Consider the following 19,917-nt stretch of genomic DNA (forward strand, 5'->3'; position numbering starts at 1 on the left):
CTGCGCATCACGGCGCCCCGGCAAAGTGGCCTTCCAGGCCAGGGTGCGCGTGCCACGCTGTATTCCTGGTTCCGGGACCATGTTGGTCCAGAACATTTAAGCTGTGGCAGGGAGCCCAGTGGTCGACTGGGTTCCCAATCCTGAAGATCCCAAGCGGGATAGCTGTTCGGTGGGGAGTCAATCTGTGAAGAGCCAATGAGAGGCTGGTGATCCAATAGGGTCTCGACAAACCACCGGGAATCAAGGTAGCCGGACACTGAGAGACTGGTCACCTGTCAGTCGGTATCTGAAAATTATCTGAATGAGTTCCAGACACAATTCTATCAAGGAGGATCATCTCCGTAGGTACAATCACAGAGAGGGCCTGTGGCAGAAGCTTTTCTTACAAGTTTGAGCGATACTCTGGCTGCCAGATCAGTGAGAGTGGGCCTGTCCGGGTACGCTATACCCACTCTGGCTGGAGTGGTGAAGATGAAGAATACAAAGTATTGTTGGAAGCAGGACTGTTTCCCTATTGTTGCGCCTGAATCTGCTATTTCTACTTATACTTCACCTCTACTCTTCATCACAAGTTTTAATGTTTTTACCAGGCTGGGTAATAAAGAGCACAGAAAAAGACATCTGTCGTGGACATTCCGTTACTGCTATATGCACCATTCACCCCTAAGACGGCAGAGGAGCCACGAGGTAACATGCCACCCAAAACAAACCAGCAGCTCCTTCGGGGGAAGTTCTACACTAGTAAAAAAAAAATATGTCCCCGGATTTCATTTTAAATATCTGTTACCTAAACTATCCAATCAGTTTGTATATATTCAGGCAGGCTCCTGTACTAGGTACTTATTGGTAGATCTAAAGAAGAGTGTACAATCAAATTGTAAAGTTTGTGGTGAGCTATCAAAAAGAAGTATGGCCAAAGTTTTCTTGGCCATACTTCTCTTGTGGGTCACAGGAAGGCATGTACTGGCCATCAGGACTATCAGAAGTTTCCCGGTGGGCCGATGGCTCAGTGACCCGGTTTCAGTGATAGCTAGTGGCATCGCTAGGGGGTGGCTATAGCCCCAAGTCCCAGGGGTCCCCACTCCCCAACCACAGGGCCGTGGTCCACTACCGGGCCATGGCCTCTCTGCAGCCGTGCGGCAGGCAGCACAGGGGAGCGGGCAGGCAGCTTGGGAGAGTTGGGCAGGTGTGAGAGCAGAGAGATTACATCATCTCTCACCACCCAACCTGCATCATTGCTGTTCACGGTGCAGCCATGGGCAGCAGAGAGATTACATCATCTCTCACTGGTGACCCTAATTAAGGAGCAGCTCTCTGGGGACTCTGAGGTATGGAGGGGCTCTCTGGGGACCCTGATGTAAGTGGGGGGCAATCTGGGGATCCTGATGTAAGTGGGGGGGCTCTCTGGGGACCCTGATGTAAGTGGGGGGTTCTCTGTGGATCCTGATGTAAGTGGGGGGCTCTCTGGTGATCCTGATGTAAGGGGGGCTCTCTGGGGACCCTGATGTAAGTGGGGGGCTCCCTGAGGACTCTGATGTAAGGGGGGCTCTCTGGGGACCCTGATGTAAGGAGGGGTTCTCTGAGCACCCTGATGTAAGGAGGGGCTCTCTGAGGACCCTGATGTAAGGGGAGGCTCTCTGGGGACCCTGATTTAAGTGAGGGGGGCTCTCTGGGGACCCTGATGTAAGGAAGGGCTCTCTGGGGAACATGATGGAGGGTAGTTCTCTGGGGACCCTGATGTAAATGGGGGGCTCTCTGGGGACCTTGATGCAAGGCAGGGGCTCTCTGTGGACTCTGATGTAAGGGGGGCTCTCTGAGGACTCTGATGTAAGGGGGACCCTGATGCAAGGCAGAGGCTCTCTGGGGACTCTGATGTAAGCAGGGGCTCTCTGGGGACCCTGATTTAAGGAAGAGGCTCTCTCGGGACACTGATGTAAGGGGGTCTCTGGGAACCCTAATGTAAGTGGGGGTTCTCTAGGGAACTGGATGCAAGACTGAGGCTCTCTGGGGACTCTGATGTAAGGGGGGCTCTCTGGGGACTCTAATGTAAGGGGGCTTTCTGGGGACCACGATGTAAGAAGGGGCTCTCTGGGGAACCTGATGTAAGGGGTAGGCTCTCTGGGGACCCTGATGTAAGTTTGGGGCTCTCTGTGGACCCTGATGCTAGGCAGGGGCTCTCTGTGGACTCTGATGTAAGGGGGCTCTATGGGGACCCTGATGCAAGGCTGAGGCCCTCCGTTGTAAGGGGACTCTCTGGGGACCACAATGTAAGGAGGGGCTCTCTGGGGACCCTAATGTAAGGGGGATGCTCTTGTGGGACCCTGATGTAAGTTGGGGGCTCTCTGTGGACCCTGATGCTAAGCAGGGGCTCTCTGTGGACCCTGATTCTAAGCAGTGGCTCTCTGTGGACCCTGATGTAAGGGGGGGGCTCTCTGGGGACCCTCAGGGCTCAAGTCCTGCGGGAACGCGTGGGAACGGAGTTCCTGCTCTTTTTTCACAGCAGGAACTAGAGCACCCAAAAGCAGCAGAGCCAATCCTTCACTAAGCGGCGATGCCCAGCTTGAGTCACTGTCAGGGGCAGGCGAACCTTAGTAATCCTTTATGTTACTGGCTGCTGTGAGTTATCGCGGGATTTAGAAAGAACTTGCTTCTTTCTAAATCCCGCAATAACTCGCGGCAGCAATGTCTCCTGGGAACAATGACAAGAGCTCCCAGGACACATTGCGGCATCGAGGAAGTGACGGAATACCCGCACACTACCCGATGAATCCATATACAGGAAGCGGCCAGTAACATAAAGGATTACTAAGGTACAGTGGATCGAAAAATAAAAACATGCGGTTTAGTAATTATGCATACGAGCGTATAATTTTTTTTTTTTGGTGGGGGAGAGGATCTTGGGTGGGAGTTCTCACACTTTTTTCCCCAGGACTTGACCCCTGGGGACCCTGATGTAAGGGGGAGGCTCTCTGGGGACCCTGATGTAAGTGGGGGGCTCTCTGGGGAACCTGATGCAAGGCTGAGGCTCTCTGGGGAATCTGATGTAAGAGGGACTCTCTGGGGACCCTGACATAAGGGGGAGGCTCTCTTGGGATCCTGATGTTATAATGGGGGAGGCTCTCTGGGGACCCTGATGTAAGGAGCCTTGCTCACAGGAGTGCACTTTCTTTTGCTCTTCCGTGACCCATAGTCAGCTGAGCGCAAGCGCTTTCAGCTGATGTAGCACAGCTGCTCCAGCTTCTGGAAGGATCTCAACAATATTTTCAGGATCCACCTGGCTGCCTGATCGACAGCTGGCTCCACCTCTCAGCATGCAGTTAATTGTTAAAACCAGCTTCACCCATCTCCTCTCCAGCCCAGAGCTCCAGTGAGCACTGGAGGAACAGAGCTCTCCGCTCTGATCAGATCAAGAAATTAGCAATCGGAAGTCATGTGATTGCTCAGTACTCGTTCTTAGAGCTGATGCTGCAGGATAGAGGTGAATATGATTATTTTTTTTAAACACCTCAAACTTTTCCTTTAAAGGTATGTGTGCCAAGTGCGCATGCGCGCGGTGACCGGAGCAGACATGCTGTGACCGAGCTCCGCACACCGCCGACAAAACCACAGCGATATTTAGCGCAGGAGGACCGGGAGACATCCCACGATCGGCAGCGGGTCACAGCTAGACTGTCATGCTGCATCGGACCTCGGGGCAAACGAAAAAGCGGCAATACAAGCGCCGGAATCAGCAGGGATCGGTGCGGCCCCCTCCCCCCGGTCAGACTCCCTCACCCAAGATGGCGCCGGGTAAGCCAGAGACACGCGGCCAGCTCAGTAAGCAGACCCGCTCATCACAGGCTGCAGAAACGGCTGCCAGGGAGGACATACGAGATCCTTTTTCCTCACAGTCTTCAGGGGATCAGGTTGGGGACCCCCGAGGTGAGTGCCTCTCCCTGTCATTGTCCCCTAGGTCTCCCCAGGATCCATTAGAGCACGCTGGCTCCCCTGGTTCATCTATGGATAGGAACATGGCTGAGCTGGCTGATGCCATGTTCAGCCAGGCGGACCAGGCCAGCCCTGCTCAGGGCGAATCCTCGCCTCCATCTGTTCCTTATGCAGGGGATGCAGTGCTGCTGGCCCGTTTCTCCTCAATGCTACAGCAGGAACTTTCTAAAGCGTGCTTGATTATAACCACGGACATTAAGCAGGACATACAAAGTTTTGGGCTCAGACTGGACACTATAGAGAATAAGGTGGAGGGATCTGTAGCCAGGATCAATCAAAATACCAGGATGGTTACTGAACTTCAGGAGCGACTAAATGAGGCCCACTCAAAGATTGAAGACCTGGAAAACCGTTCTCGCCGCTATAATGTGCGGGTCCGTGGCCTACCGGAGAGTCACACGGATCTGGAGGACGCTATGCAGGCCCTCATGAGGGAACTCATTCCGGACGTTTCACCCCATCAGCTGGAGATTGACAGAGTCCATAGGGCCTTGACGGCCCCCAGGTCGGATGGGCTTCCACGTGACATAATAATGAAGCCGCATTATTATAAGATAAAGGAAAAAATGATGACGGCGTCCAGGAATCGCCAGGATTTGCTGCTGTTTGGGACTCCTATCCAGTTGTTTGCTGATCTGGCCCCCTCCACAGTGCAAAAGCGCCGTAATATGAAGCCCCTTTTGCAACAGTTGTTGAACCGCCAGATAAAATACCGATGGTCTTTTCCGTTTCGGTTGTCCTTTTCCTATAAGGGCAAGCCATACTCCTTCACGACCTTCCATGATGGAGAGGGTCTGCTGCGAGAGTTGGGCATCATCTCGAGGGACCAGCCTGCCCCTTCTTCTTCGAATCAGATGGACCGCCCCTTGTCCCCGATCTGGCATACTCAACACTCTGGTCGGAGAAAGAAGGCCACATCGCCACCTATTTGAACAGTCGCAGCCCCCCTTTCCTTTTTGTTATTTTTTTTTTTTTTTGGAAGGGGATTGCTCTCCCATTCTGGTTTTCCTCCCCCTTGAGTTCTGACAGTGGGACTTGTCTCTAGAAGGGTCGCGCAGAGGCCCGCACTGTGGGGGGGGGGTGGAGGGGCGGGGGGTCCTGACTGTTTCGGTTGTTGTAAATTTGCCAAGGTTCGGCTTAGCCGATATATCTATCCCCTTTTTTTTTTTTTTTTATTATTTATTTTATTTGTTTTGGTCAGTATTCCTGTTTTGTGCCTACTGTCCTATAGTTACCGGGTCAGCTGTACTGTTACCTGCTGTGATGGGGTGGCCCGGCTTGCCGACGACCCCCCCGGGACACCGGGGGGCGGCGGCGGCGCGGGCTAACCCTCTGTGAATTTTCTCACTAATGGGGATGTTACTATGCTTGTCAGGCCTCCTCTAGACTCAAAGCGAGCACGGTTTGAGTCGGGGTGGACCCGTGAGCCACTCGAGTGACCTTGCCCCTGTCTTAGGATGGGAGCAACCTCACGACTGATTCCCCGGGATCATTGCCCGGGAGGGGATTCGTCCCGTTGTTCACTTTGTTTAGCAAACATGTCGTTATCAAGTTTAGGCATTTGGCCTTTTTATTGTCTATTACTTCTCATTTTTCTTTTTTCTTTTTTGCTTTTCTTTCCTTTGCTCTTGACCTCGTGCTCTGACCCTGCCATGATCCTATGGATTCCTAGAGTGACCTCGCCCTTCCTCTACCGGAGCTGGGGAGCTCTGCATCAAAGCCAAGGTGAGTGTGCTCTGCCAAACCGCGATGGCGACTGATTTTTCCACAAAATACTCCATAATAACACACAATGTACAGGGTTTTAATTCTCCCCCTAAGCGAGCTAAGGCGTTTCACTACTATTATAAACAGAAGGTGGATATACTGCTGTTGCAGGAGACCCACTTCTCCAGGACCTCGACTCCGAGATATCTCAGTGCCCAATACCCCCAGTTCTACCTCTCTTCCGCTACGGAAAAGAAACGGGGAGTAGCTATCTGCTTTTCACGTAAGGTCCCCTTTACTCCCATCACGGTAGTTAAAGATAAAGAGGGTAGATACCTGATGACAGTGGGACGAATTAATGATCAACTGACCTCCATAATCTCCTACTATACTCCCAACTCGGGACAGCTAGAATTTTTTCGCGATATGTTGGCGTTACTTCTCCCAAAGGCACAGGGTCAAGTAATTATGGGAGGGGACAGCAACTTACCTCTAGACCAAACGCTAGATAAATCATCTCCCAGAAAGTCCCTATTTAAATATACACCTAAAAATAGTAGTAAATTTGCTCGACTGTTACATAGCAATGATCTAATTGACGCCTGGCGTGAGGATAATCCCTCTGTGCGCGATTACACCCATTATTCACATGTACATAAAACCTACTCCCGGATAGATCATGTTTTTATAACTTCCTCACTGATCCCTTTCGTGACCTCGGTTAAAATTTTGGTTACTCCATGGTCGGATCATGCGCCGGTGCGATTGTCCCTTTCGGACCTTTGGAAGAAACCATGTCCATCCCCAACTATTCTGACAGGGATAGAAAAGGAGTTGCGCATGTTTTTTCGCGAAAATTCGCCATCGGCCACGTCCCCTATTATCAATTGGGCAGCGCATAAGGCCACCGTCCGCGGGAAACTCATACAGGTAGCCGCAACATTGAAGCGCAACCGCGAACACACAATCACACAACTGGAAACTGATTTGACCACTCTCCTAGCGGAGCAAAGGGCATCGCCGCTGATTGACATTAGGCACAAAATTGATACGGCCAGGCTGTCATTGAACTTAAGCCTCACCACACAAGCTGAAAAGCGACTACGATGGTCACGACATAGATACTATACGTTGGGGGACAAGCCTACCACTCTTTTAGCAAGAAAACTAACCCCTCGCCCTAGTGCACCTGCCCTACCTAAACTTAGATTAAACGATGGGCGGTTGACCCAGAACCCGGAATCTATTGTAAGCGAGTTTACCAAATTTTACTCCAAATTATACGACGGCCCTGAACAGTGTAGCAAGACTAAAATGGACGACTTCTTTAGAGACTTACCCCTGCCCATGCTGACTAAGGACCATTCGGATCTCATGGACATGGAATTTACAGAGGCAGAGGTTAGACAGGCTATAAAAGGTTTGAATCCCTCTAAAGCTCCAGGCCCGGATGGGTTTCCTGGACAATATTACCATAAATACCAGGAGATCCTAACCCCACACCTTTGCGCGTTTTTTAATGCAATTCGGAGGGGCATTGGTCTCCCGGCTCAGGAGAACAGGGCCTATGTCCATGTTATCCCGAAACCGGGGAAAGATCACGGGCTTTGTGCAAATTACCGCCCCATATCGTTGATAAATACCGACCTCAAAATCATGACTAAAGTCCTGGCAGCCAGACTTAATTCGTTTCTCGCGCAGTATGTTCACCCAGATCAGGCAGGGTTTGTCCCCGGACGACAAGCTTCGGATCAGACTAGGAGAGTCATAGACGCTATTTCTGCGATACATTCGGACTGGGATAATGGGGGACCTAGGAGGGGGATGTTGTTGTCTTTGGACATGCACAAAGCCTTTGATTCCCTATCATGGGAATACCTCTTCTATGTCCTGACTAAGCTGGGGTTTGGGTCAAATTTTCTGTCCATATTACGGGTTCTCTATGAGTCCCCTTCTGCTTCACTGATGGTGAAGGGATACTCATCCGGCCCTTTCCCTATTCGTAGAGGGACTCGTCAAGGGTGCCCCCTGTCCCCGTTGCTTTTCGTTTTGGCTCTAGAGCCGCTCGCTATAAAAATACGTAATTCAACTGACGTACGGGGCATTACTTGTGGCGATCATGAGCATAAATGTATCCTCTTTGCGGATGATATCTTGATGATGGTCTCGACGCCGATCACCACCCTTCCTAACCTATACACTATACTTAAACTATTTACGGCGATTTCAGGTCTTAGTATAAATCATGATAAGTCCCAGGCTATGAACATCTCGCTATCAGATAATACGCTATTGACACTCAAACGCTCCTTTAAATTTGTTTGGCACGCGGAGTCGCTCCCTTATCTAGGAATAAATCTCACCCCGACATTACGCACTCTGTACTCAAAAAATTACCCAACATCATTTCAACGTCTGACGGCTGACTTGGCCAGGTGGATGCTTCGTCCCCCCTCGTGGTTTGGCAGACTACACTCCGTTAAGATGAATGTACTCCCGAGGGTATTGTATTTGTTTCGAACGTTGCCAATCTCGATTGTCCGTTCGGATCTGTTAGCATTCCAGAAAAAATTTTTGTCTTTTATCTGGGGGGATAAGAGGCCCAGGGTGAATAAGCGCACACTATTTACCCCTAAAAGGAGGGGTGGACTGGGTGCCCCAGATCTGCAAAAATATTATTACGCAGCTCAACTGGCTCAACTTGCCAGGTTTCATTCTGCCAAGCCCCATCCGATTTGGATGAAGATGGAGGAGTTTGCATGCACGGGAAGGCCGATGTCGCACCTTTTATGGTTGTCGCCTGGGGACCGGCCCCCAATCCTGTGTCCGGCATTGTCCTCATCCCTGGGTATTTGGGATAGGTTGAGGAAGACGTACAAGTTTTCTTCCCAACATACTCCATTGGCCCCGATTCTTGGAAATTCGGATTTCACCCCGGGCCTCACCCCCAGAACGTTTCTTTGGTGGACCAACAAAGGGCTACTACGGATAGCTGATCTGTGTAACCATAAGGGTATATTGACGAGACAGGCACTAATTGAGAAGTACCAAATGCCGCCCTCTGAGTTTTTCCGAGGGGCTCAGATTCTGCACTTCTTGGGGACTTTGTCGCGAGATTCTGACATGACAACTAGGTCCTCGATGGAGCACCTGTGTCAGAGCTTCGACAAAATCCGAGGGCATATCTCTGAAATATATACTATCTTGACTAACTCTGCCGACAAATTGGCTTATATGGTAAAATGGGAGGAAGACCTTCGGGAGACAATTGAACTAGGTGATTGGTACGCTATAACTCAAGGGGCCTCAAAGTCCATAATTAATACATCAATTATTGAAGCGAACTATAAAGTGCTCCTGCGATGGTATATGGTTCCAACCAGGCTGGCATCATTTGTAGCGGCTGCGTCCCCTCTGTGTTTTCGCGGATGTGGTCAGCAGGGAACCATGTACCATGTGTGGTGGCAGTGCCCCAAGGTACGGCGTTATTGGATCAGAGTATACAACTTCATTTACTCTCTTACCCAGGTCAATTTAGTGAAGTCCCCGAGACAGGCCCTGCTGGGTAGTGTGATAGAGACGGCATCAAAACCTCAGAGGCGTCTTATCTCATTCATATTTATTTCAGCCAGGATTATTATTGCAAAATCCTGGAAGAGGGCGGCTTTACCATTCGCGCATCTTAAGAACAAGCTTTCTTGGATTATGCTAAACGAACGTATGTCTGCACTATTGCAGGATAAAATGCAAATGTTTGACAAAGTTTGGGACCCCTGGGTGAAATACCTGACGAGGGATCCGAGATTCTTGCCTGAGTAGGGCAGTCTCGGGGTGGTGGGGTTGGAGCACGGGGTCACTCTCTTTTTCTTTTTCTATTTCTTCCTCTATTTTCTCTACTATCTCTTATCTTCTGTTTTCTTCTCCTTTTCACTTTTCTGTCCTTGTCTTGTTATTATGATGATGTGAGAGTCATCTAAATTTTTATTTATTTTTTTGCCTTTGCTCCCTAACCGCTGCGTAGCGAGCATTTCCATGGAGTGTGGTTCGATCTCAGGGAGTGAGGGGGAGATCTTGCCACACAGCCGTTTACACCGATTTGCTTATATATACAGCGGTTAGTTGATGTGTCTAACATATATGCTTATCTGAATAATTCTTTATGGATGACTTTTGTTTACCTTTAATGGTTGGAGGATTTAATACTAAAATGTCATAAGGTAGTAGATCCAGCCCATGTGTGGAACTTCAAGTGAGCTTTGAAGTCATTGTTGAGGATAATGATGTCTTACTTACTCCGCTTCATAATGATTCCAGTTTGTAATTTGTCTGTAATGGAGGTTCCCATGCATTGTTAGAATAACTAAGGACTTTACTTACATTTTGTATTTCTTTGTAAAAAATTCAATAAAAACATTGAAACCAAAGGTATGTGTGCCAGGGTGGGCACACAATGTAATTTTCAGTGGAACCTGGAAGATCATTGCCTGGCAGGCACACAGGCTTGGACAGCCTGTCTGAGGACCAGTGAATCCTAGGGTGATCCCTGCTCCCTAAAAATACAGCGCTGCTGCCACAGGCTTTAATTGACAGCTTACTAGGCTGACAATTTGAAAGGCTTCCACCTCAATGACATTTCAGAGAGGCTCGCCAGACATCACTGTTCAGATACCAGCTTACGCCTGGCTGCAGAGGTCATTGCATGAAATAGCCTGCCCACCTACACTGTTCTAGTGGAATCGCCAACTGCAGCAGGTGAGAAGGTAAAACTCCCGCTTTTCTGATGATGCAGAAACTGGGGCTGATCTGAGGTCTGATGGTGCAGGAACTGGGACTGATCCGAGGTCTGATGGTGCTAGGGTGACTACGTGTCCCGGATTGCCCGGGACAGTCCCGCATTTTGCAGGTCTGTACTGGGCACCTTCATTCCAGGACAATACAGTGTCCCGGAATGAAACTGACACAGCTACACCCCCGGACAAATCTGATGCCCCCAAAAAAGGCCTCCACATCACTGCTTTACTCACTGACAGTACTTGCCCTGGCCGGGAATTCCTGGAGGAGCACAATCCCTGCCCCCTGCTTGTGATTGGAGAAATCATAAATCCCGCCTCTTGTGTCCAATCACTGTGCTGTGATTCGTTACAGCACAAGCTGATTTTTGGGAAGGGGGGGTGTCCCTGAATGGTAGTTTGGAAATGTAGTCACCCTAGATGGTGCAGGACCTTGGGCTGGTCTGGGGTCTGAAGGAGCAGGCATTTGAGCTGATCTGATGGCCTGATGGCTGTGAGGGATACTAACTGACCCTGACGCTATTCGATGTCACAAGTGACGCTAATACCATGATCAGTGGTAACTACTGTAAACTGACACTGTACCAATGGCACTGGCTGGGTGACAGGGGTGATCAAATAGTTCACTGAGGATAATCTAAGGGTTAAATGTGCCTAATTAAGGTGTGTGGATATAAATGTGCTGCTTAAAACTCACCTGTGTCCTTCTCTCTTCTCTTCTTAAATTTAAAAGGATTCAGCCCAGGTTCACACTGGGCAGCGGGAGTGAAGTCCTAATCGGTGCGACGCTGCATCTGCGGCGCTGCACTGATTTAAAAAAGTAGTCGTTTCTGTACTACTTTTTGCATTTTCAGAAACCTGCAGCTGTATTGTCGGATTTTCTGATCGTGTGTACAGAAGTCCATCTGACAAAACTCCAAAGTACAAACATGCATGCTCAGAAGCAATGCTAACCATAAAACAACATTAGTAGAAGTTGCCCAAAGGATGGCGCTAAAGAGCTGAAAAACACATTGTTTCGTATTTGTTGGCCAACAATTCTTTGCTGTTTGTATGTAATACAAACCAACATAGCCAACGCCATTCGAACAGAAGTCTGATGCTTTGTCTGAGGAAAATCCGATCGTGTGTACCAGGCTTTAGTGTTACAAGGTCTCAGGTGTGAATGGGGAGCAGGTTTGTTAAATTTGGTGTTATCGCTCTCACTCTCTCATACTGGTCACTGGAAATTCAACATGGCATCTCATGGCAAAAAAACTCTTTGAGGATTTGAAAAAAAAATATTGTTGATCTACATAAAGATGGGCTAGGCTATAAGAAGATTGCCAAGACCCTGAAACTGAGCTGCAGCACGGTGGCCAAGACCATACAGCGGTTTAACAGAACAGGTCTTGCCATGGTCGACCAAAGAAGTTGAGTGCATATGCTCAGCGTCATATCCAGAGGTTGTCTTTGGGAAATAGACATATGATTGTTGCCAGCATTACTGCAGAGATTGAAGGGGTGGGGGGTCAGCCTGTCAGTGCTCAGACCAAAGCCGCACACTGCATCAAATTGGTCTGCATGGCTGTCGTCCCAGAAGGAAGCCTCTTCTAGAGATGATGCACAAGAAAGCCCACACACAGTTTGCTGAAGACAAGCAGACTAAGGACATAGATTTAATATAAACGTATTTGGTTCAGATGGTGTCAAGTGTGTGTGTGGCGGCAACCAGGTGAGAAGTACAAAGAAAAGTGTGTCTTGCCTACAGTCAAGCATGGTGGTGGGAGTGTCATGGTCTGGGGCTGCCGGCACTGGGGAGCTACAGTTCATTGAGGGAACCATGAATGCCAACATGTACTGTGACATTCTGAAGCAGAGCACGATCCCCTCTCTTTGGAGACTGGGCAGTATTCCAACATGATAACGACCCAAACAGACCTCCAAGATGACCACTGCCTTGCTAAAGAAGCTGAGGGTAAAGATGATGGACTGGGCAAGCAAGTCCCCAGACCTAAACCCTATTGAGCATCTGTGGGGAATCCTCAAACGGAAGGTGGAGGAGTGCAAGGTCTCTAACATCCACCAGCTCCATAATGTCATCATGGAGGTGTGGAAGAAGTGGCAGTGCATCCATTAGGGGTGCTGCCACCTCTGTCATGCCACCCCCTCTATGTAGAATGGATAGATTCATGCATTGCATGAATCTATCCATGGCCGCTGTAGCCACCCCCTTTTCAGGCACCTGGACCCTTTTTGCCTGAATTACAGCGGTGGGGGTGTTTTTTTGAAGCACCCGATTAGAACCATAGGCTCTAATAGGCTTTAAAAAAGGTGGACTTGGAGCACAGAGCATTGTGCTCACAGTCCACCCAGGTGTGTTAGAAAAGCAAATGAATATTCGATTTTCTTACACTGAACCACCTCTCAGCCAATCTAATACACGTCACCTGATTGGCTGAAGGCACATAGGCTCCGATTGGACACCTAGCAGGAAGGATGAAGAGACAAATGAAGGACACAGGAGCCGCTGCCTGACCCTCTGCTCATCCCATCATCCCACAGCTCACTGTCGTCACCCGCTGCCAGGCAGTGCCAGGCAGTCAACAAGCATCACAGTGGCTGCATTTGATGGGCACAGTGCATTAATGGGGCACAGTGGCTGCATTTGATGAGAACAAGTGGCTGTATTTGACGGGCACAGTGGCAGCATTTGATGGGGCACAGTGGTTGAATTTGATGGGCACAGTGGCTGCAATTGATGTGCACAGTGGCTGATTTTGAGCGGCACAGTGGCTGCAATTGATAGCACGGTGGCTGCATTTGATTGTTTTTTTCAGTATTTTTCTGAATTTTTTAGTTTGTTTGCGCCCCCCAAATGTTTTGAGCACCAGCCGCCACTTAGTGGAAGAGGACTCCCGTGACAACCTGTGAAGCTCTGGTGAACTCCATGCCCATGAGGGTTAAGGCAGTACTGGAAAATAATGGTGGCCACACACAATATTGACATTTGGACATTTTCACTTGGGGGTGTACTCATTTTTGTTGCCAGCGGTTTAGACATTAATGGCAGTGTGTGCAGGGCCGGATTAACAATGGGGCTGATGGAGCTGCAGCTCCAGGCCCCTTTCTCAAGATAGGCCCATTTGCCCAAAAAAAATATATATATATATATATATATTTTTTTTTAAGAATTTTTTTTTTCTAAGATCGAATTTGGGGGGTTGTAGCTCGATGACCAGAGGTCACAGAATCCCCACATTTGGGGGTAGGCATGGGAAGAGCTACCCCACAACTGGTTAAAATATGGGACGGCTATCATTTATGGTTCCGGAGATACGGGCCTGCTTGCACAGCCTGTCAGAAGCTACATTCAGAGCGGCCAATATAAATACAAGCTGACACACTGCAGCAGACTGATAGGATCACAGTGCTTATAATAATTATTTGTATATTACTCATGGTAATTAACCCCTTGCCAATTCTGACACTTCTCTACTACATGTAAAAATCATCATTTGTTTTTTGCTAGAAAATTACTCTATGGTGGTCTTTGCACTTTTTATGTTGCAGGGTACAGAGCTGCACGATTCTGGCTAAAATGAGAATTGCAATTTTTTTGCTTAGAAGATAGATCACGATTCTCTCACGATTGTTGCGGCGTAACATCATCTTTCACATTAAAAAAAAAAATGGGCTAACTTCACTGTTTTGTTTTTATGGTTTTTATTATTCATTGAAGTGGGGAAAATGCAGTGTGACATAACATATTGCAGCAATAGCCATTGTATTCCCTAGAGTCTCTGCTAAAATATATATAATGTTTGGCGGTTCCAAGTAATTTTCTAGTAAATAATATTGCTTTCTAACTTAAGAAACAAGTGTTGGACTTTAAGTGGTTAAATTTAGTTACAATGTTAGTTAGTTACAATGTTTCATTTTGTTTACAAACTTCGCAGACTGCCCAGATTTGTTCTTTACACACAGAAGTGTATCCCTTTGATCTAAGAAGGAAGTGTTAGTTACAATGTTTCCTGTTAAAAACTTGGCAGACTGCCCAGATATTTTCTTTTGACAGCTGAAAGTCTCTCCACTTGTTACATGAAAGAATCAGCAAACTCTGCATTGAAGATCGTCAGGGGGGTTGAATCGAGATCACGATTTTTTTAACGATTAATTGTGCAGCTCTAGCACGGTATTTGCGCAGCAATTTTTCAAACATGTTTTTTTGGAAAAAAATGTTTCATTCATTAAAAAAACAGTTAGTTAGTTAAGTTAGCACAATTTTTTTTGGTATCCTAAGCGATGCTTTACATTTTTTTAGGTTACATGTTTGGAGTTACAGAGGAGGTCTAGTACTAGAATTATTGTTCTCGCTCTAACGATCGTGGCGTATGTAACCTGTGTGTATCTGGCTCTGATACTACCAGTGCCTACCCAGCCACTGACTAGTATCTCTCCCCAGCCTGTCCCCACACACCCTCTCACCTGCTGACCTGTGGGTGGGGGAATCACTCCTGCAGTGTTATTGTGTTTTGCCAGTGCGTACAATGATCAGTGTTGCTAACTTTAGCTGGCAGCACTGATTGTTTTAAGAAAAAAAAACAGGCTGGTTGTACTCAAGTTGATTAATAGATTGACTTGTGTAAAACCAGCTAGCCCATACATAGATTTACTATGGCTGGTCTCTGCATAATTGGCGTAATTTCAATCCATGTATGACCCGCTTAACCACTACTCAGTCCCTAAATATCCTTCCACTCCTGTACATAGTGCTCACTGTCATACTCTCCACACTCCTCTCCTGTACATAGTGCCCACTGTCATACCCTCCGCACTCCTCTCCTATACAGAGTGCCCACTGTCATACCCTACACACTCCTCTCCTGTACATAGTGCCCACTGTCATACCCTCCACACTCCTCTCCTATACATAGCGCCCACTGTCATACCCTTCACACTCCTCTCCTGTACATAGTGCCTGCTGTCATACACTTCTCTCCTGTACTTAGTGCCCACTGTCGCACCCTCCACACTCCTCTCCTGTACATACTGCTCACTGTCATACCCTCCACACTCCTCTCCTATACATAGTGCCCACTGTCATACCCTCCACACTCCTCTCCAATACATAATGTTCACTGTCATACCCTCCACACTCCTCTCCTATACATAGAGCCCACTATCATACCGTCTACATTCCTCTCCTGTACATACTGCCCACTGTCATACCCTCCACACTCCTCTCCTGTACATACTGCCCCATCATACCCTCCACACTTCTCTCTGGTACGTACTACCCTCTGTCATACCCCCTCACTCTTCCTGTACATACTGCCCATTGTTATACCCTTCACACTCCTCTCCTGTACATAGTGCTTTTTTCCGTACCCTTTGTACTCCTCTCCTGTACATAGTGCCCACTGTTAGACCCTCCACATTCCTCTCCCTCACCTGCACATACTTCCCACTTATATACTGTCCATACTCCTCCCCTATGTCGCTTACCCACAAAAACAGTTCTTTAACATTATACTGAATATCCTCAATGTTACCAGCTCTAGAATGGGCACACTTTTGTTAGTTCAACTAAAGGAAATCTCAGTTCTCATATTTGTTCTGCCCCATTATTAGTACTCATTTAATTTTGTGATTACTACTATGATGTATAGAGGAACATCGGGGATCTCAGCTACTCTAAATATAGCACTTATATAAAAAAGTGGCCCTGAAAATATTTTTTAAATGTTGGCAACTGTGCACTTAGGCACTGCCCAAGGGCCACCGTCCACCGGGTCAGTAGGGGGCCCCATGAGAGGCTCCTGGGATCCTGTGATAATAAAGCGGTAGTAAACTTTCCTGACATTACTACTTTTTAGAGGCCCTGGGGTAGGTTATGCCACAATGTACAAGTATGCACAGCATATTAGCACATTAGGGTGCACTTACATTTTCAGACTGAGCCCTCCAGTGCTGCACTGTGATGAGTCAGGCGGGCCCGGGCTCTTCCATCTTCACCCGGTCTTCCTTCTGGGTTCTGTGCCTTTGGTCACTTGCCTTGGCTGGGCTGCGTTCATGTCATTCCCACGCATTTATTTATTATTTATTACACCCCATTCACACCTCCACGACAAAACGCCCGACGCCGGCGGCTCGTGCCGCTGGAGGGGAGAATTCCCATTGCTGTCTATGAGATGGTTCACATCTCATAGACGCCGTACACCTGCGGCATGAAAAAAAGTCCTGGACCCTTTTTTTCAGGCGGCATTGGCGTTCGGCCATACAAAGCAATAGGAAGGATTTGTAAAAAAAAAAGTTACACTATTCGCGGCAAAATACGCCACGTACGCAGCGTTACTTGTCGCGGAGGTGTGAATGCAGCCTAAAAGGCCCCACCAAAATCCTCAGCACCAGGCCCATGATGTTCTTAATCTGGCCCTGAGTGTGTGTTGAGTTATTTTGAGGGGACAGTGAATTTACACTGTTATACAAGCTGTACACTTGCTACTTTACATTGTAGAAAAGTGTAATTTCCTCAGCGTTGTCACATAAAAAGATATAATAAAATTTGATTTACAGAAATGTGAGGAGTGTACTCACTTTTGTGAGATACTGGATATATATATAATTATTTTAATAATTTATTTATTATTTTTTTTCGTCTTTTTTTTTTTTTTTCGTTTTTGTAGAAAGCACGTCCAACCTAGTGCAGTATGGAACAACCTAAACACCAGAGGCGTAACTGGAATCTTCAGGGCCCCAGTGCAAGAAACCATGAAGGGCCCCCACCAGGGGCGTTGCTAGGTCTACAAAAGATCTCAGGCTAGAGCCCATAGCAGTGAAGTAAAGAATGTCATACACTTGGGCGGGCATACACATGTATACATGTGTGTGTGTGTATGTATATATATATATATACAATATTGTTGCATATTTGAGTGCGGATCCCCCCCCTACATCAGGGTCTCCAGAGAGCCCCTTCCTTACATCAGGGTCCTAAGAGAGTCTCCCCCTTACATCAGGTTCCCCAGAGCCTCCTTTTTACATCAGGGTCCCCAGAGAGCCCTTTCCTTACATCAGGGCCCCTAGAGAGCCCCTTCCTTGCATCAGGGTCCCCAGAGAGCCCCTTCCTCACATAAGGGTCCCCAGAGAGCCCCTTCCTTACGCCAGGGTCCCCAGAGAGTCTCTCCTTACATCAGGGTCCCCAGAGCCACCCTCATTACATCAGGATCCCCAGAGAGCCAATTCCTTACATCAGGGTCCCCAAAGAGCCTCCCCCTTACATCAGGGCCCCCAGAAAGCCTCCCTACTTACACCAGGGTCCCCTTAGAGCCCCTTCCTTACATCAGGGTCCCCAGAAAGCCTCCCCTTACATCAGGGTCCCCAAAGAGCCTCCCCCTTACATCAGGGACCCCAAAGAGCCTCCCCCTTACATCCGGGTCCCCAGAGAGCCCCTTCCTTACATCAGGGTCCCCAGAGAGCCTCCCCTTACATCAGGGTCTCCAGACAGCCCTTCTTTGCATTGAGGTGAAAAACCTCCTGTAATGCTGCAGCCCCCGTTTTACTTACCTGTATCCTCTCTTTCTTGTGCCGGGGACGGGCACACCGGCAAAATCCGGTGTCTTGGGTCCTAATTGGCTCCCGCTGCTGTCAATTAAATTCAATGACGTGGGCATCGGGGGCGAGTCCTGCTTTCTGTGTCAATAGACGCAGAGGCAGGACTCAGGAGCACGCCCACACAGCTGTCACGAAGGAGAGCGCTTCTCCGACGAGGCACTCGGGAAGAGGAGGAGCTACTAGCGCCGCTGAGGGACCCCAGAAAAGGAGGATCGGGGCCTCTCTGTGCAAAACCAACTGCACAGAGGAGGTATGACATGTTTGTTTTTATTTAAACTGAAGCTTTACAACCCCTTTAAATACCCCTCCTGTCATAAATCTAATATATACATTATATATATATATATATATATATATATATATATATATATATATATATATTTCTGAAATATTGAAAATATTCTTTAATTTCCAGAAAAACAAAAGAACGCTCATTACACTCCAAGGAAACTCCCATCAATGTTGTAATGTGAATAATTATCTTTCATGCCTGAATTTATTAGTTCAGCAGCAGCATGACGAATCCTTATTCTCTGTATCTCACTGTGACAGATTGCCTTTCCAGAGACAATGGCTGCTCTCTGAAGACTGCTGTCTTCAAATAATAGCCCCAGAAACTTACAGAAAGACAGTGATTGCTTTGCACACGTCCAGTCCTAAGTGAGTCATATACAAGTCAGTTTCAGTTTAGCAGACACAAGAAGTAAGTGTTTACTAGAGCACTGGCAGTGTAACTTCACTCCATGCTGGCAGCCCAGCCCTAGACAAAATGTCTTTTTGTGAGTACACCACACAGAAGGATCTTCGCATAAGAAGCCGTCTACTTGGCACCTATAAATCGGTCATCTTTGCAGCCGTTTTACTTTATATGTGGTGAGTATAAATTAAGATTATGTGGTGAGTATAAATTAAGATATTTTTGTAGCACTAGCGTAAAATATTCTCATATTGTTAATGTGTTAATTTTTGGTTTTATGCACTAGCTGGAAATTGCAGTAAGTATATAGAGGATACAAGATATTGCGAATAGTAAATTCTTCACATTTTGGAGATATATTACTATGCAAAATATTAAAGAAGTTAATTGTCTAAAAGGGTTAGATGATGCAGACTCGTTATAAGATTTGTAATAAAGAGTTTGCAACTAGTGCATGGGCAGTTTTTCTTTTAATTCTTGTTTTACCAAGTGCCATCCAAATAAAAGCTGAGCGGCAAACATGTTTAGGATCCATAACTTTCTTAAAGACGACTAAATTGCAAAAGTTGATTTAAATGTTAAATGATCCCATTAGAGACATAACAGGTGCTTAAAAACCCTGAGAATCCAAACTCACATACAGTACTGTATGTACCAGTTATGTAATAAAGTAAGGCATCATTCTTGTGGACCGCGCAGAGTTTTGGTACGTACGTACGTACGTACGTACGTACGTACGTACATACATACATACATACATACCACTCACAGGGAGAGTGCTACATCTCCGTAGCCTACAGGCAGATAATTCTGCTCCCCTCCCCCTGTAAAATAAAAAAAAGATAGTAATGCCCTGTACATGAAAGAACATAAAGGGGGCGCTCTAATAATAATAAAGTGCAATAGTGCTAAATATACATTAACCGCTAAATTCATGAATCAATGTACATAATTGATAAAAAACAATAGTGAAACCATGCATAGAAAAACTTTGTGCAAATATAGCTCAGTGCAAGATGGCACACACTGTGTGTCAATAACTTAAACAAAAAAAGTCCATTCGTGATGATTGAAGTGTTTGATATGTGGATTCTTCTTACCAGATGTTGTTGACCTCTTTAATTAAAAAGTAGGTCAATT

The 19,917-nt window shown here is 47.3% G+C and overlaps 1 protein-coding gene across 1 annotated transcript in view; it reads left to right on the top strand.

Moving 5' to 3' along the window:
* Nucleotides 1–18,519: 18,519 nt before the first annotated feature.
* The window catches only part of P2RX7 (purinergic receptor P2X 7), an 87,809-nt gene continuing 86,411 nt past the window's right edge, over nucleotides 18,520–19,917 (top strand). The window contains exon 1 of the mRNA XM_040346804.1: nucleotides 18,520–18,953. Within this exon, the coding sequence (XP_040202738.1) occupies nucleotides 18,850–18,953 (104 nt within the window). The 5' untranslated portion in view covers nucleotides 18,520–18,849. The remainder of the gene's footprint in view (nucleotides 18,954–19,917) is intronic.

Source organism: Rana temporaria, chromosome 1, assembly GCF_905171775.1.
Source record: "Rana temporaria chromosome 1, aRanTem1.1, whole genome shotgun sequence".
NCBI lineage: Eukaryota > Metazoa > Chordata > Amphibia > Anura > Ranidae > Rana > Rana temporaria.